The sequence below is a fragment of the Leuciscus leuciscus genome (genome assembly GCF_965113295.1).
Source record: "Leuciscus leuciscus genome assembly, chromosome: 16".
Classification (NCBI taxonomy): domain Eukaryota; kingdom Metazoa; phylum Chordata; class Actinopteri; order Cypriniformes; family Leuciscidae; genus Leuciscus; species Leuciscus leuciscus.
Window position 1 is genome coordinate 21,873,405 of NC_138740.1, and position 22,968 is coordinate 21,896,372.

Below are 22,968 nucleotides of genomic sequence, written 5' to 3' on the forward strand. Positions count from 1 at the left end.
TTTGTTATTCAGCTGCTGTCAGATCCTATAAAATTGGCTGCTTCATCTTTCACCAAATGTTTCTTTGCCAACTCTCCATTATACATGTAGGGCTGGTCCGAATACCATTTTTTGAGCTTCGAAGCTTTGGTAGTAATGAACATGTAATATTCGAAGCTTCAGAGAGAGGGTGCTGAACATATTCTTCTCTCTAATAAAGGCAGGAATCCGTTTGCATTTTTATTATTTCGAGAACAAATTCCGAATTAATAAACTTTTAGTCAACTAGAACAGCGCGAGCGGGAAGCGGCGCACCTCACGCGGGCAGAATAGAATAGAATAGAATAGAATGAGGCATTTATATAGCGCTTTCATATGTACTACTGTACACCCAAAGCGCTTTACAAAGGGCTTATATGCTCCGAGAACGGACACTGCACTAGTGATATTAAACGCACAACGTTTGTTAAATTGTGCAATACTTTTAAGGTAGTCTAATATTTTTCTGACTAACAAATTATTGACACGGTAAAGGGTAGATTTAAATAAAGAAAAACTAAATTTAAATAAAGAAAAACGAAATTTAAATAAAGAAAAACGAAATTTAAATAAAGATTAAACGAAATTTAAATAAAGAAAAAACGAAATTTAAATAAAGAAAAACTAAATTTAAATAAAGAAAAACGAAAATAAGTTAAATTAAAAACAAGATTCATTTAAATTGATAATAACGGGTAAAAAGGCTAATACATTTTGTTTCTATTATTCTATTTTCCACAATGTCCAAGCAACGTAGCTTAACCCAAAACACAAGCTCAGGCATGCATTTCGGTCCATACAAACTCCGCTGTTCTGCGCTCTAGCCAGAGAACCCTCCTGTTGCTGGAACACTTTTAGGCGTCGGTTCTATTTCTAGCATTCACGTGTTTTCGGCGTGGCTTGAGCCGCGCCTGAGACGCGTGTCTCACGCAGGCAGCGTGCAAACATGTTAACATGGGAGCCGAAATAAAAACGGACATGCCACGGACGCTCACGCCACGCAGCCAGTGTGTCGCCAGCCTTATTCAAGCGTGAATGAGAACCGTTTTTGCGGGGATACCAGGTGTGCAAAAAAAAAAAAAAAACCTGAATATTCGAATGTCAAATTTTCAAATCGAATACCAACCCACCGAACGAATATTGGTCCAGCCCTATAGTTTACAAAACAAAATGCTCCGAACAAACATATAATCCTCTGACACAATCCGGGATGTTTTTTCCGCTCTTCCATTTGCCGTGCTGTCGGCAGACTCAAGCATGTTGGAGTATGTCAGAAACTAAACGCGCATCTGTATACTGTATCCAGTGTAGACAGCGTCAGTGATTATAATGGGTTCTATTTGCTTTTGATGCATCTTGTGTCAGCTGTTAAGTGACTGAATGCCAGTAGGTGGGGCCTACTGATGTATAATAATAATGATTTATAATGATGTATAATAACTATTCATTGATGTCTTGCTCTGGAGGCAGTCATATCATATGCAAATACTGTATATTTGCTGTGTGACGTCAAAGATCCCGCAATATCTTTTGGAGCTTGATTAAATGCTTTGTTTATAATGATTAGGATGTTTCAAGCTATGAAACTTGCAGGATGTTTTACTGGTACGAAGACCTCTGCTCTTATTTGTCGAAAGATCAAGGCAAATTAGTTTTCTCATGTCATGACCTCTTTAATGTAATGTAAAGTAATGTAAAGATATCTAAAGGATCATGTGACACTGAATACTGGAGCAATGGTCCTGGTTTGCCAACACAGGAATAAATTGCATTTGTAAATATATTACAACAGAAAACAGTTATTTTAAATTGTAATAATGTTTCACAAAATGACCTTTTTTCCTTGGTGAGCATAAATCGTAATTATTATTCCAAACTTTTGACTGGTAGTGTATATTAACTCTTCATTCAGTATGTACTCCACTGTAAGTGAGGCATTGACTGAATACAATATTCACTTGATTCACTCCACAATTGTGGATTGTGTTGATTGTTTAACAGCTGTTAAATTCAAAATGACAGAATGAAAATATACATGATTAAAAACACTCATATAAAATCTTTTCTCCAGCTCTAGTTGTTTTGATCCTTGAAGAGTACGGAGATTGCTATATGCTCCAATAGGATGTGACGCATACTGATATGTTATGTTGATTTATTATGTGTCTCTTTTCTATTTCAGGACCCCCATTTATTGTCTCACCGCCAGAGAATATAACCGTAAACATATCCCAGGATGCATTCTTCACTTGTCATGCTGAGGCATATCCTGGCAACTTAACGTACACCTGGTTCTGGGAGGAAGATAACGTCTACTTCAAGAAGTAAAGTTATGATCGGGTTCATTACTGTACCATACCCCCACTGTCCTGTGTCCATGTGGAGTTTGTCACAGTCCATGTAGTTTCGTCATCATCATTGAGGCATCAGTGAGTTTGCCATTAGGGATTATGGGCATTGTAATACTGTTTTAGGCTTTGGTCAAACACTTTGTAAGGCCTTTTGTTGAGAAATGTTCTGAAATGTAATTGTAGGTGTCGTTAAACTGTATTTAGAGGGCTTCAACTCATCCGAACACACCATTCAAAAGTTTGGGGTCAGTTAGATAAAAAAAAAAAAAAAAAGAAATGTATACTTTTATTCCACAGGGACACATTAAATTGATCAAATGTGACAGTAAATGTGTTATAATAATACAACAGATTTCTGTTTCAAATAAATTCTGTTCTTTTAAACTTTCATCAAAGAAACTTGAAAAAAAAGATTATCATATTTTCCATAAAAATGTTAATCAGCACAACTGTTTTCAACTTTGATAATAATAGATGATAAATTATATTTTAAAACTTATTCAAATAGAAAAGTAATTTTTAATGATATATATGATAATAAGTGAAAAATAGGATCATATTTTTATCCTTTTGTCACATCGCACCGTACGCATCCGGTGTAGACACGGTGTTAGAGACTCTTTCAAAAACAATAAACAAATCTTACCCTCCCCAAACTTTTGAACCGTAGTGTACATCTATTGATAAACAGATGCATTTTATACATTTATTTTTAAAGAGTTTTCAGTGTAAAAAAAAGCAGCTCTGGGCCTCCTACAATTGAAAGCGTAGGCTATGTCCACACTAGTGCGTTTTAACACAGCATTTTAAAATGAAACCGTGAAAAAAAAAGAAAGTTTAGTATGAAATTATGCTATGTGTTTCCCACTTGTATGTGTGCCTGTGTCCGTGTGTCATTATACTTGTTTGAAGGTCTCACACCTCAGATTGTCTCATTCGTGTCTCTTTTGCCCTGTGCTGGACCAAATGTTTAAAGTAATACATTCATATTAGTCATATAACAATTTCATTCTCAGTGTCCCTAATCACACTTGTGGGATTACACATACCGTATACAGTCATAGTTAGTCACCTAATTAATGGCCCCCTTTTATTCAATACTTTTTGCAACCTCCTTTTGCCAAGATAAAAGCTCTGAGTTTGGAGAACACCTGACAAGAGATCAGAGACCATTCCTCCATACAGACTTTATCCAGATCCTTCAAATTCCCAGGTCCATGTTGGTGCACTCTCCTCTTCAGTTCACCTCACTCATTTACTATTGGGTTCAGGCCAGGGTATTGCAGTGGCCATGGCAGAAGCTTGATTTTGAGCTTAGTGAACCAGTTTTGTGTTTATTTTGAGTTTTTTTTTTTTTTTTTTTTTACCAACCACGGCCCCTTATAAGCTTTCTAGCAGAGGTCCTCAGGTTTAGATTTTTTGATCTTTTGGTATTTGATAGAATCCATGATGCCATGTATCTGAACAAGATGTACAGGACCTCCAGCAAAAAATAGGCCCCAAATTAAAGATCCAGCAGTATATTTAACCTTGGGCATGGGTTTTTTTTTTATGCCTGTTTATGTCAAAAAGCTTTTTTTGTTGTTGTTGTTTCATCTGACCACAGAACCCAGTCCCGGTTGAAGTTCTAGTAATGTCTGACAAGTGAATAGGCTGGAGTTTGTTTTTGGATAAGAGCAGAGGATTTGTTTTGAGACCCTCCCAAACAACATGTTTTTATTTTTTTTATTTTTTTTTAGGTTTTCTGAGAGTCTTTGGCCACTCAAACTATCCTTCTCACCATACATTAATCAATATAGACACATATCCACTTCCAGGCAGATTTGTAACATCTTTACTTGATTGAAACTTCTTAATTATTGCCCTGTTTGTGAAAATGGGAATTTTCTATAGTTTAGCTGTTTTCTTACAGCCTTTTTCTATTTTGTGAAGCTTAACAATCTTTTGCTGCACATCAGAACTATATTCTTTGGTCTTACTCATTATGATTGATGATCAAGGGAATTTTGCCTTTGTGTTTCCTCATATTTATACTCCTATGAAACGGGAAGTCATGGCTGGATAATTTCATGTTCCTGGTCACCCTGTTGTGCTAAAACATGTAAATATGACTGGGAATACTTGATATATTTTACTCATAAGATTTTCTAGGGGTGCCAATAATTGTGGCCAATGTTTTTTTCTTTTTCTTTTTCTAATAAATACTTCGAAGGCCATCAATTACAACTGAAATAGACATTTATAAGTGACTAATTAGGGACACTAAAAATAGGAAGCTACTCCTTACACGACTTTAGCATTAGCATGTTGCTAAGGTAAAAGCATGAATAACTATCAGGGCTTCCAACTCTCGCTCATTCAGCGTGAGACTCACGGAAGTGACATTGTTCTTACGCTCTCACGCCACACATCCATGTTCTCACGCAGTGAAAAAACATTGCGGAACAAAGACGATATGGACAATGCGCTGATAGAAAAGACAGGTTATTTGATGTTATTTTTTATATATTGATATATTTTTATATAAAACAATCTCAGCTTTCAAAATTAAGTTTTATTATGAAATTCAAACCATAAATACGTTTTAGCACTCTTACTGTGGCATGCCACATTGCTGCATTGCCTCAGTTCAAGCGAAGCAGGAGCACATTCTTTCTCTTTACTACTAGTTACAGCACAAAATAAACATGAATGAACATCAGAGGGTATGTTTAAAGAAACAGTAATAGAAACAGATACATAAAATGGTGTGTCCTCTGTGTTAACCTTGAATAGAAAAGGGAACATAGTGAGCGACCACATTTATATACGATAAACGATAACCGTAGCCTCACCACAGACCCTCTCAGGTTTTCATGGTTCACTGTTCTCCTTCTCTCCCCCATGACAAGAATATCCAGTGACATGCCGCTTGTGTCATCATACGCTCCACTAGCACTGATTATAAGTAGCGGTGCCCTGAGCCATTCAAGACGCCCTCATGCGTGGCCTGTACACTCTATAGAAAAAGGATATTATGTTTTTTTTTTTTTTTTAATAGAGACTGTGCAGCAGGACAAGGTGGAAGCACAGGCAAGAATAGAGGCCACGCAGGCATTTTGTCCACTGAAGCGTTTTTTTCTCTCTTCTTTTTCTGATCTCTGCCCCGGACACTCCATCTGTTCTTGTTGAAAGAGTAGACTGTAATTCATGATGCTTTGTGCTTTATTTTCTGGCTTAAAATTAATTTACGTAGGCATATATATTTTTAGGGATAGTTTACAAAAAATGTATAAATCATTATTTACTCACTTTCATGTCGGTCCAGTACCTGGAACACACAAATAATGTACAATAACGTTCAAAAGTTTGAGGTCAGTAAAATTTTTATACATGTTTTTGAAATAAGTCAGTTATACTCACCAAGGCAGCATTTATTTGATATAAAATACAGTAAAATAGTAATATTGTGAAATGTTAATACAATTTAAAATAAAATACAGTTTATATCTTACAATATGTGATGGTGATGTATTTTCAACAGCATAATTTCTCCAATCTTCAGTGTCACATGATCCTTCAGAAATCATTCTATTTTGCTGATTTGCTGCTCAAGAAGCATTTCTTATTAATAACACTGAAAACACTTATACTGTACTGTTTTCTTATACTATATAATATTTTTTTTTGGAAACAATGATTTTTCAAGGATTATTTGATGGAGAACAGCATTTATTTGAAATATAAATCTTTTGTAACATTATAACTGTCTTTACGTCACTTTTTTTTATTTTTATAAATCTTACTGATCCAAACTATTGAACAGTAGCATATGTATTTTATTTTTATTTTTGCCATTCTTTGTGGCAATAACGACTTGTAAGTAATGTAAATTGTGGGAATAATTATTAATACTACTTGTGTTAAATCAGCTCTGTCTCTTTCTCTCTCTCCAGTGATCTAAAGCGCAGAGTGAGTATTCTGATTGACGGTTCACTCATCATCTCCCAGGTGAAACCTGAGGATGCTGGGAGATACACCTGCAGCCCGAGTAACAGCCTTGGCCGCCCACCTTCTGCATCAGCATACCTGACAGTGCATTGTGAGTCATTCTGCGGAGCAATCTGCTGATACATCGCTAGATCTTACAGACATTAGATTTTTGTCTTTCATCTGAAAACATGTATCCGTTGCTGGTGCCCCTAAAAAACTCTGCATTGCTCCGAGCAGATGCTGAAATATACTGTGGAGTGTAGGTGAGAAACGTCAGAATAGAATCGATTTGGTATTTTTACTTCCTGTCAATATATCCAGCTGATCATACCCCTCAAAAATCTAAGAGCAAAAGTGAAAGTGTTTCTGTTTTGTTGAACATGATGATCAGCTTCAGATGATCCAAAGCATCTTGTGCTTCTAAAACAATGTTGTATACATTGTCAGTGTCACAAATTTGCTAAAAATGTTTTCATTAGTGTCCAAGTAATCATTATCATTCCACTTTGTTGTAAATTAGTTGGACCTTTTATTCCCATATTTTCAGTATGATCTCAAATGTTGGAACCCCAATGTAGATATAAAATAGGTCATTATTTATGACATTATACAATAGGCAACTGGGAATTACTGCTTCATCTAAAATAAATCTGTTATAGTAAAATAATCGTATCATATGTAATTTCTTCATTCAGTATAAGTTTACAAAATCACTTAAATCAGGAGGTCTATATATATTTATATATATTAGTGCTGTCAAACGATTAAAATATTTTATCGCGATTAATCGCATTAATGTCATAGTTAAATCGCAATTAATCACACATTTTTATCTATTCTAAATGTCCCTTGATTTCTTTTTGTCCCATAATTTTTTTCTCATTTTAATGCTCTTGCTTGCTTTAATGCTTGCTTTGTGCAATTTTTTTATTGAAAACAACATTGGCATATACTGTAGTGTTCAATTTCACACTAACATTCTCACTTGGAGCAAATAATGGCGTCAGAGAGAATGCTTGGCCATCAAGTGGTATTTCAGACTGGACGTGCTGTGATGATCGCTCAGTTCACAACGACAAAACACTCAGATCACTTTGGTCTTGTCAATGGAACCGTTTGGCAACTTTTTAAAAGTAAACTTTCCATTCAGAATCTTATTGGCATACTTTTCGGCGTCTCGCACTCGCCATCCACTCAAAACGTAACGTTAGCCTACTACTCTTTGGCCGGCTCGCAAGCCCAAACAAGTGTGTGCGGCGTGCCGGTTGTTTTGTTTCCGGTCTAGCTAGATCCAGTGTGGTGTTGTAGTTTTTCTAACTTTACTAGTTGTTGCAACAGCATGTGAAAAAAAAGACAAAGTTTGCTAGGCCAAATGTATATATATATATATATATATATATATATATATATATATATATACACACACACACACACACTCACACACACACACACACACACACACACACACACACACACACACACACACACACACACACACACACAGTATCTCACAAAAGTGAGTACACCCCTCAAATTAAATATTTTATTATATCTTTTCATGGGACAACACTAAAGAAATGACACTTTGCTACAATGTAAAGTAGTGAGTGTACAGCTTGTATAACAGTGTAAATTTGCTGTCCCCTCAAAATAACTCAACAGACAGCCATTATTGTCTAAACCGCTGGCAACAAAAGTAGTACACTCCTAAGTGAAAATGTCCAAATTGGGCCCAAAGTGTCAATATTTTGTGTGGCCAGTGGCCACCATTATTTTCCAGCACTGCCTTAACACTCTTGGCATGGAGTTCACCAGAGCTTCACAAGTTGCCACTGGAGTCCTCTTCCACTCCTCCATGACGACATCACGGAGCTGGTGGATGTTAGAGACCTTGTGCTCCTCCACCTTCCGTTTGAGGATGCCCCACAGATGCTCAATAGGGTTTAGGTCTGGAGACATGCTTGGCCAGTCTATCACCTTTACCCTCAGCTTCTTTAGCAAGGCAGTGGTCATCTTGGAGCAAATTTACACTGTTATACAAGCTGTACACTCACTACTTTACATTGTAGCAAAGTGTCATTTCTTCAGTGTTGTCCTATGAAAAGATATAATAAAACTCACTTTTGTGAGATACTGTATATATCATTGTAGATGAAGCAATAATTCCCAGTTGCCTATTGTATTACATAATGTCATACATGATGTAATAGAGGATGAATTCTCCTTCATCCTCTGTGACATTGGCCTCACTGGATTGAGCATGAAAATAAAGTAACAACCTTCACTAGCAGATTAGGCCTTTTCATCATTTTTCTTGCATGGTGATCTTTTGTAATTGATGAAAGGGTTACTTTAGTCTCCCAGCGTATTCCATCTCAATATATGGGCATGAGGGTGCATTAGCCTCAACTGCCGCTGTTGGGTAGGCTGACGCTTTCTATTTGCAGCCGAGAGATTGGAATGGCCTTCTGTCCCCGGAGTCTGGAGCAGAATTGAAACAGTGACCTTGAGTCGGTAAGCTAGCAGATTACTCAGTCATGGCTCACGTCCTCCTCTCCGATAGACTGATGCAAAGAACCAGCGTGTAGAGGCTTTTCTAGACGTTGTTGGAAAAAAAGCAGGGGAAAACACACAAACATGTTGCATTTGCAGTAAATAGTGACAGGAATGAGCACTGCAAATTGGCTGTGGTATCCAAGGTAACAGACATTTCAAATTCCCTCGCTCAGAGGAAGCAGATCAGCCTGTGTCGGACAGGCTTGGCTCGGTTGAAGTGGCGGAAAGGGATTACATCATACCAGAATTCCCAGAGAGGGACAGACTGCAGAAATGTTCACCTGTTTTCTAAAGCCGTCTCATCCACCGGCACATAGTCTGGCCGCCCATGTGTGTAGCGAGCAGAGGCGCAGAGAAAGTGTATTTGACAGTAAGTGAAAAAAGGGAGGGGGGAATGTAAAGGGATGACATCATCCTGTGTGGAAACCCTCTTCTCTGCAGTGACGTCACCTGCAGACACTCCGGCAGGCTGTTAGCGTGGGCGCTGGCGGCCCCGCTAGACAGCTGACGGCATTGCAGGTCTGCTCCTTTTCCCCACCTCCTTCTCCTTTTCTTTTCTTATCCTCAGCAATCCTGTCCTTACGTCCTCACGACTCCCTTTTATTCTGTTCTTTTTTCAACTCCACACTTCTTTCTGGTCCACTCCTCCCGCCATCCCATCCCATAGCTCCACTTGTGCTAAAAATAGACCCGGGTACTTTGCTAAGCATTAAGATGGAGCAGTGGATTTCTTCAAAGTGTTCATTTCGGAGCGCCGCTCCCTCTCGCTCTCCAGAATGCTGCGGTTGGCTGGTGTCTTCACTAATGAAAGACAGTGATTTATGAGTCACACGCGACTGAATCTCTTTTACAGCATTTTTGAGACTCTTTGCTTTAGATGTGGTTTATACAATATAATGAAGGAAAAAGTAATCAGAAATCATCCTCTTGCTAATTTTTCGGGAACTGGTGAAAACACTATTAATAGTGGCTTTTCACAACATCTGGTTGTTTTTTGAAGGCAGCAAATACAATATGTGTATATACTGTGTATATATGCAGTTGATTCAAATAATAAAACCATGTCTGATGGACTGTTTATTTATTTACACTACCATTCAAAAGTTTGGAGATGGTTAGATTTTTTTAGTTTTTTTGTATCGCTTTTGCTCACCAAGGTTGCATTCATTTAATCAAAAACAAAGTTATATTGTAAAATATTATTACAATTCAAAATAACTGTTCTATTTCAATATATTGTAAAATGTAATTTATTCCCATGATGGCAAAGCTGACTTTTCAGCATCATTATTCCAGTCTTCAGTGTTACGAGATTCTTCCAAAATTATACTAATATGCTGATTTGGTATGCAAGAAACATTTCTTATTGTTATCATCAATGTTAAAAACAGTTAATATTTTTTTTGTGAAAACCACGATGAAGTTTTTCACGATTATTTGATGAATATAACAATTTTGTATCATTATAAATGTTTTTACTGTCACTTTTGATTAATTTAATGCATCCTTGTTTATTTTTATTTTTTGTAAATCTGAACCCAAACTTCCGAATCAATCAATCTATCTATCTATCTATCTATCTATCTATCTATCTATCTATCTATCTATCTATCTATCTATCTATCTATCTATCTATCTATCTATCTATCTATCTATCTATCTATCTATCTATCTACTCAAACGCCAGTTCTACAGTGAAATAAACATCGTCACACATTGTTTAGTTATATCTAAGGCTTGCTTGAAATTGTTTATATCATTAGACATGATGTTATGGTTTGAAGCTGATCTTAAACCACTTTCCTTAGAAAGTGCCTTATACTACAGTACATGCTGCCTGTTTAGTCAACTATCTAGTGACCAGAATTTCATAAGAATTTGGGGTCTTTTTTGTTTTTCAGGCTCTCTCAATAAAAAACTAAAAAAAAATGCACAAGATCCTAGCCATGTCTTTTCAACTGTCTATGTTTTGTAGAGTTTTACATGGGTAAACACCACTCATATTTCTTTTGAAAATATAAAAACAATATTGTATTTCAGTTATGTAGGCTGTAGCTAATTTTATCCCATCTGTTCCCAAGGCACTTACTGTACTGTACTCCAATTAGCTGAGTAATAGTCTAGAGCTAGTTCAGATCTTTTTGTCTCATCTCACACACTGATTTCAAGCAGTTCCTTATTAGTGTATTTCTTCATCAATAGTTGACTCATTCAGAGGATTTGTGCTAAATGTTTCAGACTAATTGCTCAGAGTAATCCAGTACAAACTCATCTCATCTGTCAGACAGTTTAACAATGCACAAAACCCTCAATTTCTAATTTTATAACAGCACAGCTTTTATGCTGTATTTAATGTTTCTACTATCATTGTGTCCTGTAGACCCTGCCCGTGTGGTAAACATGCCGCCCGTTATTTACGTGGCCATCGGACTGCCGGGGTACATCCGCTGCCCGGTGGATGCCAACCCGCCTGTCACTTCAGTGAAGTGGAAAAAAGATGGCCTGCCTCTGCGGATAGAGAAGGTGAGTCCAGCTGGACAATGATCTCAGTGTTTTCACAGATGCTGTCACATGGGCCTCAACGATCTCTCACAGCTGTGTGAGATGGGTTTCATTCACAGGTTACATTGATCTCATAGTCTCGCACAGACAAAGAACACTGGCTCTTCTTCAGTAAAGCCAAGTGGGGAATAACTGACCCTAATGAAGGAACAGGAAATCACTTTCATTCTCAAAGCCTGTTCCTCCTCAATGCAAGTGGCTTTAAAGGATAGTGTCCATGCAGCTGAAAATGTGTAGGCTTATCATGTTACATCCCAAGAGCACTGAGAGCAAATCCACTTCATACATTTCACTGAATGCAAAAGCTGTACTGGTGTAGCAACCATTATAACAAGGGGGTTTTAGTCAATTTAAAAGCTTGTTCCCCCAATTTTTGGTGGCGTTTCTGATACAGTATGAAGAAAAAGCTGTACCCAGCCTTGTGAAATGATGACTTTTATACTAAACGGTCTACTAGTTGGTTATGGTTAACACCCACTTACTGTACCTGCCTTTCAGCAAGGACTAGGCAATTGTTACATCACCTAATTAATATTCATGATCTAAGCTAATGAGGTTCATAATATGTCCCCTCCACTTTTTAGTACATTCATACATAAGTGATATTATTCAGTGTGTCCATTACACTCAAATTGATTGCAGATGATTTCACAGAGTATTGATTTAGATTTTCATACTGTGATTATACCGAGTGCGATTATTGAATTTGCAATTTTTACATTGTACATGTAATTGTGCATGCAATGGATGCTTTTATCTAAAGGAATTTACATTCTATTCAAAATACACTAAAGTTAAAAAGTTTGGGCTTATTAAGTTTATTTATTTATTTTTAGAAGAAGAAGAAGGTAATACTTTAATTCAGCAAGGACACATTAAATTGATCAAAAGTGATGGTAAAGAGATTCATAATGTTAAGATTTCATTTTTAAATAACTTCTGATCTTTTGAACTTTATATGTATCAAAGGATCCTCGAAAAGATGTATCACGGTTTCCACAAAAATATTAAGCAGCAAAGCTTTTTTTTTGTGTGTGCATTGATGACATTTAGAATATTTTCTCCAAATCAGCATATTAGAATGATTTCTAAAGGATCATGTGACACTGAAGACTAGAGTAATGATGCTGAAAATTAAGCTTTGCTAAGAATAAATGACATTTTAAAATATATTAAAAATAAATGCAGGCTTAGTGAGCATAAGAGAGCATAAGAGAAAAATCTTACTGACCACAAAAATGTGAACGGCTGTGTACAAAATCTATCAGTTTGTGCATTCCCTGGGAATCAAATTTGGGCATCAAAACCTTGGCGTTGCAATCATCATGCTGTACTGTTTGAACTTCAGGAAATGGTTTTGCTCTGGTTGTGTATGCTGGGTGTGATGGGACTTTTCTCTTTGTTGCAGTACCCTGGCTGGAGCCAAATGGAAGATGGGAGCATTCGAGTGTCTGAGGTGACAGAGGACTCTCTCGGCACCTACACCTGCGTGCCTTACAATAGCCTCGGTACAATGGGACAGTCCCCTCCCGCCCCCCTGGTGCTAAAGGTAAAGAATAACACTTGTAGTATTTATTTAAGCTGTACTTTCCTTTTTTTTAAAAAATTTTTTTTTATTACGTCATCAATTTGCATCAATATAACGTGGTGTTTGGCGATGTATAGGACCCACCCAAATTTCTGGTGGTTCCTGGAGGGGAGTACAGGCAGGAGGCTGGTCGAGAGCTGGTCATCCCCTGTGAGGCAGAAGGAGACCCATTCCCCAACATTACATGGAGAAAGGTAAGCCTTAACAATCCTTGAGGAGGATCCTGTATCATTGTCAACCCAACTGAACCGCTTGCTAGAACTGTTTTCTTTTATTGGAGAAGGTAGGGAAGCCCAGCAGAAGCAAGCACAACGTCCTACCAAGAGGCAGCTTACAGTTCAAATCTCTCAGCAAGGAGGACCATGGGGAGTGGGAGTGTGTCGCCTCCAATGTCGCCACGAGCATCACTGCCAGCACGCACCTCCTAGTAATCGGTAGGAGGCGTAGGAGACAAATGGTGCAACTTCATCATGCACAAACTTTACTTGCAATAACGTCATTCTTCCATACAGCAATGTTCTTTGATCATATTACATCATACAGACTCAACCCTGTTATTTATTATTTATTTATTTACTTTTATTTTACCAGGGAAGAAAATCACATTGAGATTACAATCTCTTTTACAAGTGAGCCCTGGCCAAGAAGGCAGCACATAGAGGATACACTTTAACAGACAACAAGCAACAAACAGACAGGGATGCACAGAAATATAAAAATATATAGAAAATCACTATTTAAAACAATCACAAACATGATGATACATTTTATTTAGGTAGGACTTGAATTCAGTATGTGAAATAAAAACCTGCAGTTTTAGCTGTTTTTGCAACTCATTCCATGAATTTGGAGCACTGTAACTAAAAGCGGTTTTGCCAAACTCTGTTTTAGTTTGTGGAACATCATACAGTATGTATCTACTGTACTTGATCTTAGCTTGTATTCAGATCTACTAGGTGTTAAGAGTGTAGTTAAATATGAAGGAGTATGTCCAGTTATTGATTTATACACAAAGATCAACCAATGTTTGAGCCTTCTTGTGTTAAGTGAGGACCAACCGACCATTTCATATAATACAAAGTGATGGACAGAGTACTTTGCATGCATTATAAATCTCAATGCTGAATGATACACAGAATCCAATGATTTCAACAAGGTCTTTGTGGACTGTTACTTTTTTAAAGGTGCATCATTTTGTTTATATTTTGTTGGACGACTGTGGTTTTTGACTCTGGGTTCCCATGGTCATGAAAAGGGAATTTTTTTTAAAAGTAATTGAAATATATGTCCACATAAATTTTTCTAGTTTTATTCTGATATGATTTTATATAATATGTATATATTATAGATTTTATTTAATATTTTATTTTATTTCAGTTTTATTTATTTTGAATTACCCCCCCAAAAAAAGAAGAAGAAAAAAGAAACAAATTCAATAGTTTTATTTTTAGTTTCAACAATAACTGCTATTCACTAAAACTTTGTGCAAATTGTTCTTTCAAGGTTTTGGTCCAACAGGTTCATGACTTGTTTGCGAATGGTCTGAATCCAAATAATAATAAAAAACATCCTTATCCAGTTTCTCAATCCTTATACAGTATCTCAAGCAAAAAGGAAATTAATTGGTTAAAAACTATGGGAACCTTGTTTATACTTATATCTGTTGGTACCCTATTTTACCAAGGCATATTGTTTAATGTATTTTGAAAAAAGTAGACAGGTACTGAGTAAAAGGGAGTCGTATTCTGCCGGTCTGCTCATGTGAAGCACATCACTTTAAACATACTTTGTTTTGGTGTAAAGATTACTTGTATTGCTATTATTAACAGCAGCTGCTGCCGTGTCTTACATGCAGTATATGCACATGCTTATTTTATAGATTTAACTGAGGTGAGTAGTACAAATGCTAATGTTGCCATGGTCTATTTTTATTAGCAACCTGTGCAGCTGTAAAACAACCCTGCCAGCTAAGTCCTTACTGTATATTGCTGCCCACTGCCCTGTCATATCCACTGTGCCATTGGACACTGTTTGGATTTGTGTAGCTTCAGTGAAGCTGTCAGTTAAATAATCTTTGTTGAGTCCCTGATCAGCAGCTGCTAGGCTAAATTGTAGGTTTTCTCTTTTAGCTATTCAGTGAATTCCTTACAAAAAGCTCTCTGTATAAAAGTCCTTCGGTAGGTCGGGTCTCTGATGGATATTATATGCTGTGAGAGGACTCATACTGTTGAAATGTTTCAGTGTCTTAGTATTTTACTCAAAAGCATCCCTACGAGCTAACGGTTATCTGTTGAATAAGAGATAAAGGATAAATGATGCACACTGTGTCTGGTGTTTTGTGTTAGCGCAAGTGTTTGTGTTAAGACAAGTGATCTAATCGCTCTGACCGAGGGTTTTCTACAGACAACGCTTTAGGAAATTAAATGTGTGTGGCCTTGCTTTAGCTTTTGTGTACAAGTGTGTGTTTATATCAAGTGTGACACAAGCTGTCCTCTTCCCACAGGCACAAGCCCACACGCCCCCGCCAAAGTCCACGTTTCGGTCTCGACGACCTCGGCCAACGTCTCGTGGGAATCTGGTTACGATGGCGGCTTTGAGCAGACATTCTCAGTCTGGTACGGCCATGTGTGAGTCATCCCAGCATGCTTTGCTTTCTGCTTCTTTTCCTAACTGTTGACCTGAGCTCTGCTGCTGCTGTGAGGCTGCTACATCTGGGGGCACGGTGTGGGACGGGGCAAAACCTTTCCCCCAAGGGGTGAGATGACCAGCAGGGCCTTCCATACTTTTAATATTAATGGCAGTGCAGCTAAAATGTTATGGAGATACTTTTGGGTATAGAGCATCATGGTTAGGAATTTTTATAGTTTATATAATGAATAAAATACAATCTAGATTCTAGTTTGTTCTTTAAAGTCCTGTTCATAACTTCCAAATAATTTTTTCCAGGAAAGTCTTGAACAAAGATAATCATTTCATGACTAGTCCAGATCCACTGTTTTCTTTGAGCTTTTTCCCCCCTCTATGAGCAGTTCCCTAGCATGCTGGCCATGTTAATCTGGCTCATAACGATAGAATTGGAATGGAATGATCAGGCAGTAAAATCCCTCTACGGAGTTGTTATGAGTCGAGCTGCATGCAAAGTACCTTATTAAGATGACAAGACCATTTTGGTGTTGTGTGCAGTTCGACTGCTTTTTAATCACTTCAGCACACTAAAAATAATGGCATGTTCATGTGATTTAGAAGGAACAGTCTACTGCTGATTATAGTTATGGAAGCCACATTTACAGTATGTTAATATATACAATATCACAGTGACCCCCTTCCTAAAATATAAAGGCAGCTATATATTTTCATGTTTACATTCATATATACAGACCCATTCATACTGTAAGAAAAATAAGGTATAGTTCACTCAATAATGAAAGATTCTCTACTTTATTTTCTCTCACTGTCATGTCTTTCCAAACATGTATGACTTTATTTCTTTTGTGAAACACAAAAAAATATATTTTGAGAAATGTCTCTTAATACAATGGAATGACATGAGGGTGAGTTAACATACATCAAAACATCAAATTAAGTTCTAAACAATGATGTTGAAGTATAATATAACTTTTCAGATGCTAATTAAAAAAAAATTATAAGCTTATTGAACTGCACATGTTTGGCAGGTGCTGTGAACCTCCAGTTTGCACTTTGCACATACAGAATTTATTAAGCCCTGATAGATTCTGAACTATGATAGATTCTGAGATATGTGATGTATGAAAAGCATTTATTAATATAAAGATTTGTCTTGTGCCTTCTCGCAGTTCAGTGCTAAACAGTTTTTGATATTGTAACCGTATGCAGAGAGCCAACAATTGCAAGTAAGTATTTACTGTAACAATTTTATAAGTTCCCATTACTTGCTCTGGTAAGGTGACAATCAGGTTTAAAGGAGATTATAGGTTGTGGAGGCTTTTGTTATTAACAAACTCTCGCTTCTGGCTCAGCACGTTCGTCTCCTTCGCCTCTCTTCATCTCTCTGCCGCCCATGCCAGTGCTTCTGCATCCCTGTGATTCTGCTCCTTCTTTGGCGCTGTCCTCTGCGATATTCACCCGGAATATCAGCATTCTATAGCTCTCTGTGCTCCTGCCCCTATAGAATGACACATGCTTTTTGTTTGCTTCGATGGGTACGAGCAAGAACATCTCAATCATTTGTCTTTAAAGCTCCTTTAAATAGTATCTTTGCTACTTACTCTTTTTAGAACATATTTTTGCAATGTCACACCTGGTAACAGATGTCAGCCATGTTAAATGGGAATGTAGCATGAACAGGTTTAGGCTACGTCTACATTAATCCGGATACATTTGAAAACGGCGTTTTCGTTTAGAAACGCTCTCCGTCCACACTAGCGTTTTCAAGCGTTTTCGGAAACGCCTGAAAACGCTCAATTCACCTTTACTGCGCATGTGTAAAACCCCACAAAAGCTCACTGATATGATTCAGATGGAAAAATAAATAATGAAGTTATCGCGCAATTCTTCTGACAGGATAATTTTATTTAGTAAAATATCTCACCATTCACTGATGCGTCCAGGTCGCACGCAGACACCATATGTTTGGTCTAACTCATGTATCACCGCAGGACAGCAAACATATGTGAGTAGGCTAAATTCTGTCATCTTTGCAGGACTGTGATATGAAGAGTGTGCAATGTAGAATATTTTTTAGCAACAGTGTGAACGTGAATAGCACATAACAGGCACAATACTGGTATAAACATAAATATCTATTGGTACAATATGCGTCACATGACTAAATTTACATCATCGTTTTTAAATCCCTCCGGTTTCACAGTCCACACTACGACGCAAAAACAGCGTTTTCAAATGTATACGCTTTGGAGTGCGTTTTCAAAAAGCTTCGTTTTCATTAATAAAAACGCCGTCTCAGTGTGGACGAAAGGCCAAAACGGAGAGAAAAAGATGCGTTTTCAAACGAAAACGTATTAGTGTGGACATGGCCTTAGACTGTTACAAGCCCTGGAGACAGATTTCAGTCCTTTTCGAGCTATAAATGGTCATGAAATGTAGTCTGAGACACATATGGAGAAAAAGAGGGGAAAGTCTAGAGATTATATGAGATGCAAGGGGAAGTTTATATATATATAGGCATACTGCATATACATGTATAGACTACCATTCAAAAGTCTGGGGGTCGGTACGATTTTTGAATGTTTTTGAAAGAAGTGTCTTATGCTCACCCAGGCTGCATTTATCAAAATACATTAAAAACAGCAATATTGTGAAATATGATTACAATTTTAATATATCATAAAATACTATTTATTCCTGCACTGGCTGTCATAGAACAGAAGGATTCAGACAGGTAAGACTTCAAACAAAGAGTTTATTGGACAGATACAGATGAAGGATGACTTAGCTTGCTGTGAACGAATGTCTCTATTTGCAGATGATGGTTCCAGACGCAGACGAAGGGCAGGTGATGGATGGCGGATGACAGAAGACAGGTAGGGTTTTCACAGAACAGGTAAGGTACATGTAATCGGTCTTAAGGTGTTTGTATAGACGAGACCAGACAATGGAGTGCAGGAGAAGTGTCTCTTTATAGGGAGTGCTGATGATGAGGTGCAGGTGCTGATGTAATTAGGTGATGGCTGATGGTGTACAGGTGGGAAACATGATGGATGCTGGGAAGTGTAGTGCGGTAGAGGTGACAGCTGGTGTGGTGACTGGATACGTGACAGTACCTCCCCCTCCCGGAAGGTGTGACCTCGCGCCATAGATGGACCCAAATGCTGAAGGAGGTGGGGAGGTTCAGGAGGATGAGGGGGAGGTTCAGGAGGATGAGGGGCAGGCGAAGGGCTGGAAGGAGTGGTGAAAGGCTGGAGAAGGCAGGCGGAATACAAGGAGTCTACCCGGACGGACGGACGGACGGACGGAGGGAGGGTCAGCCATCGTGGCTTTCTCTGGGACTCAGGTTTGGCCATTCTGGCCAGGGACCCATAGCTCCCCCCCAACATTTTCTTGGGCGGATCTATGGGCTCACACTCAGGCCCAGGAACAGATACAGGCTCAGGAACAGATTCGAGAACAGACTCAGGGACAGGTCTTGGAACAGGTCGATGAACAGGTCTTGGGACAGGCTCTGACATGACGGCGGCCATCCTGGCTGAGGGCTCAGGCGGTGAGGTGGTGGCCATCTTTGCCGAGGGCTCAAGCGGTGAAGCGGCGGGCATCTTTGCCGAGGGCTCAGGCGGTGGCCATCCTTGCCAAGGGCTCAGGCGGTGAGGCGGTGGTCATCTTTGCCAAAGGCTTGGGAGGCGAGGCGGCGGCCATCCCTGTGGCATTATGTGACAAAGTTCATGCTGGCCAGGCATGACGTGAAGACATTCAGGCTTGATAGGCATGATGAAGAATCTCAGGCTTGACTGGCATGACGTGACGAAGCTCAGGCTGGGCAGACCTGACGTGAAGACATTCAGGCTTGATTGGTGTGACGTGAAGCTGAGGCTGTGCAGGCCTGACGTGACGAAACTCAGGTTGGGCAGGCATGGTGAAGATATGCAGGCGGTCTGGTGAGAAAGATGGCTGGTGATGGTGGTTGAGTGGCAATGTCATCATCAGCCTCACCCACGGTGAAGGCTGAACCGCTCAACAACAGCACATGATCCAGGTATTGTGCGAGTTAACCTAGTTTTATTTAGGACATCATCTGTCCAGTTGACCTGGTGTGAAATTTCTAGGAACTCTTTCATATATTCTTCAATCGGGCGGCCATCCTGGAAACAGGTTATCAGATGATCAGTTGGGTTTTGATTGATGCAGGAAACGCCCATACTTTGTTTATGGTCTGGTCTTCTGTCACAGAACAGAAGGATGCAGACAGGTAAGACTTCAAACATAGAGTTTATTGGACAGATACACCGAACTGAACAGGAATGCAGACTGGTGGTATGATGGACGAAGAACAGATGAAGGATGACTTAGCTTGCTGTGAACGAATGTCTCTATTTGCAGATGACAGTTCCAGACGCAGACAAAGGGTAGGTGACGGATGGCAGAAGACAGGTAAGGTTTCCACAGAACAGGTAAGGTACATGTAATCAGTCTTAAGGTGTTCATATAGACGAGACCAGACAAGAGCGTGCAGGGGGAGTGCTGATGATGAGGTGCAGGTGCTGATGTAATTCGGTGATGGCTGATGGTGTGCAGGTGGGAAGCATGAAGGATGCTGGGAAGTGTAGTGCGGTAGAGGTGACAGAGCTGGTGTGGTGACTGGATACGTGACAATGGCAAAGCTCAAATTTCAGCAGCCATTTCTCCAGTCTTCAGTGTCAAATGATCCTTCAGAAATCAATCTAAAACGTTTATTATATATATTTTTTTCATTCTTACTGCTTTTATGTGAAATAGAAATGTTTTGAACAAAATTACAATTCTTTACTCCCGCTTTTAATGAATCCTTGCTGAATAAAACTATTAATAAAAAAATTAAAAAATTGTACCAACCCCAAACTTTTGATTGGTATTGTTTATATATACATTTGTGGTGCCCAATTTCAAATTTTCTTCTCAAATCCGACATATTATTAAAGTCTTGAGGCTTTTTTTCTTTTTTAGTATTGTACATATGAGTGCTTGTGGTAATTTCTTTGGAAATTGTTAAAAAAATGGAGAGGTAGCAGTATACATTGTTTAACTTTGGCTGAATAATTACACCTTATATTTTATATATATACATATTAGTCTTCTACATGCAGAGGATGAATAAAACAACGTGGCTTTAAGATTGAAAAACACTGACAATAAATGTATTTCCATGTACATTGCCAAGATCAGAAATAAATTCAGTTTCAATGCTATTTTTGCTGACAGATCGATATCATATATGAGGAAACTGGGTCTGTATGCGCTCAGCATTTCTTCATAGTCTGTACCAAGTACCAACTTGAGTCCTTCCACTAATGCAGCAATTACACAGGCATAAGCTCAAGAAGAATAGAAGGCCCTCCGGAGGATAACAAAACATGTTAATCCTCACCCAAGGGCCAGGTCTCCCTCATCTTTCTGCATCAAACTTCTTTTTGACCATCATTATCCTCTGGCCTGATGTGTCCACCACAGGTACCCAAACGATCGGAGGCCTGTGCCAAGAGCTGACTAAAGGTGTCATTTGAAACATTGGGCAGTGTGACTCATGCTTTAAAGGTTGTGTGTGAATGGCCTTTAAAGGTGACCCACGTGAGATTAAACAACAGCTTCCGTCAACCTCGTTGACGCAGATAGTTGGCGTGTTCCTGCTACTTCCTGTGTATTGCAGGAGAGGTGCTGAGCGACCGCTGAGATGCTGTGAATAACACACATCTCAAGAGCCTGTGAACTCTCATGTTATAAGGGCATAGAGGAAGTGATCAATTATACCTCAGTGGAATATTATGACTCACACCAATAGGAACAATAAGACATCCGTCAGGCGTCATTCCATGCATGCCAAGAGCAGTAGTGTATCAGATTACTGGTTGTAGATGCAGTCACACTTGCAACGGATGTGTGCTATAGGGCATGATGTCACTGGCTTCTGTAGCTAAAAAACGAAATGTTAAAATATACAGTGATCGTTTAGGGTCCAATTCTCACTATTAACTAGTTGCTTATTAGCATGCATATTACTAGGACAATGGCTGTTTATTAGTACTTATAAAGCACATATTAATGCCTTATTCTGCATGACGATATTCTTCATCCCTTAATCCTACCCAATACCCAAACTTAACAACTACCTTACTAACTATTAATAAGCTGTAATAAGGAGTTTATTGCAAACGTTGTGGTTAATGGTTAGTTAATAGTGAGAATTGGACGCTATTCTAAAGTGTGACCAAACATTCTTTCTATTCCACTTATCCACAACATTGCTGTCATTCTTACTGTTTCCTTGTAAGAGATGTATTGTCCATACAATTGACTCATTTCAAGCCATAGGTCATTCCCAAGAGAGCCAGATAAAAGGGTTGTAGGGAGGCCAAGGCACACTGAAGATGTATGAAGATTTTTTTGTAAAGATCAGCGGTTGAAAACGCAGTTGCATTCTTCAGGATTTCCTCTGGGAATTTTTTGTATTATTGGATATCACTGAGCACTCACACTGAGCCAAACAAGCTGTCTTTTTCCGTCAAGCTGCAGGCAGCGCTCTCATCAGTGTTGTGAGCGACGTGATAATCATTATCCAAGCGTATGTGCATGCATGACAACTTTTTCCATCTGTGCATGTGACTCCTCCTGCAGGGTGAAGAGGGAGCAGTTAGGACCGCATGACTGGCTGTCCATGCCTGTGCCCAGCGGGCAGCACTGGCTCCTGGTGCAAGGCCTGGAGCCCGAGACGGCCTACCAATTCAGTGTCCTGGCCCAGAACAAGCTGGGGACGGGCCCGTTCAGCGAGGTCGTCACTGTGAACACACTAGGTTGGTCACCCGTGCAATCCAACATTCAATGACAAGTTCATCTCTGCCCTGACAGAAGTCCATTTTATAGTAGGGATAGAAACGCTAAGAATTTAGCGATTAAAATTGAAATTCTGACTCTTAACAATTCTGATTCCTTACTGATTTATTTTAGTACTTCTAAAGAAGCAACAGATTCTTGATCCTAACTATATTACACCATGTTATATACACTATGGACAAAAGTATTGGGACACACCTATTAATTATTGAATTGCCATTGCCACAGCTGTATGAAATCAACCACTTAGCCATGCAGTCTGCATTTACAAACGTGTGAAAAAAATGGGTCGTTTTGAAGATCTCAGTGATTTCAACCATGGTACTGTGTATAGGATGCCAGTTTGTCAAATTTCATCCCTGCTAGATATTCTGCGTGCAACTGTAAGTTGTATTATTGGAAAGC

The 22,968-nt window shown here is 38.7% G+C and overlaps 1 protein-coding gene across 8 annotated transcripts in view; it reads left to right on the forward strand.

Annotated features, from left to right (window-relative positions):
- igsf9bb (immunoglobulin superfamily, member 9Bb) overlaps window positions 1–22,968 on the forward strand; it is a 135,449-nt gene that overhangs the window by 85,007 nt on the left and 27,474 nt on the right. For 5 of the 8 annotated variants that reach the window (XM_082141105.1, XM_082141107.1, XM_082141109.1 and 2 more), the window contains exons 6-13: window positions 2,201–2,342; window positions 6,305–6,450; window positions 11,278–11,420; window positions 12,868–13,008; window positions 13,125–13,241; window positions 13,331–13,481; window positions 15,551–15,674; window positions 22,348–22,523. In XM_082141105.1, the coding sequence (XP_081997231.1) occupies window positions 2,201–2,342; window positions 6,305–6,450; window positions 11,278–11,420; window positions 12,868–13,008; window positions 13,125–13,241; window positions 13,331–13,481; window positions 15,551–15,674; window positions 22,348–22,523 (1,140 nt within the window). The remainder of the gene's footprint in view (window positions 1–2,200; window positions 2,343–6,304; window positions 6,451–11,277; window positions 11,421–12,867; window positions 13,009–13,124; window positions 13,242–13,330; window positions 13,482–15,550; window positions 15,675–22,347; window positions 22,524–22,968) is intronic. The other 3 variants (XM_082141106.1, XM_082141108.1, XM_082141110.1) reach the window with 1 other exon arrangement.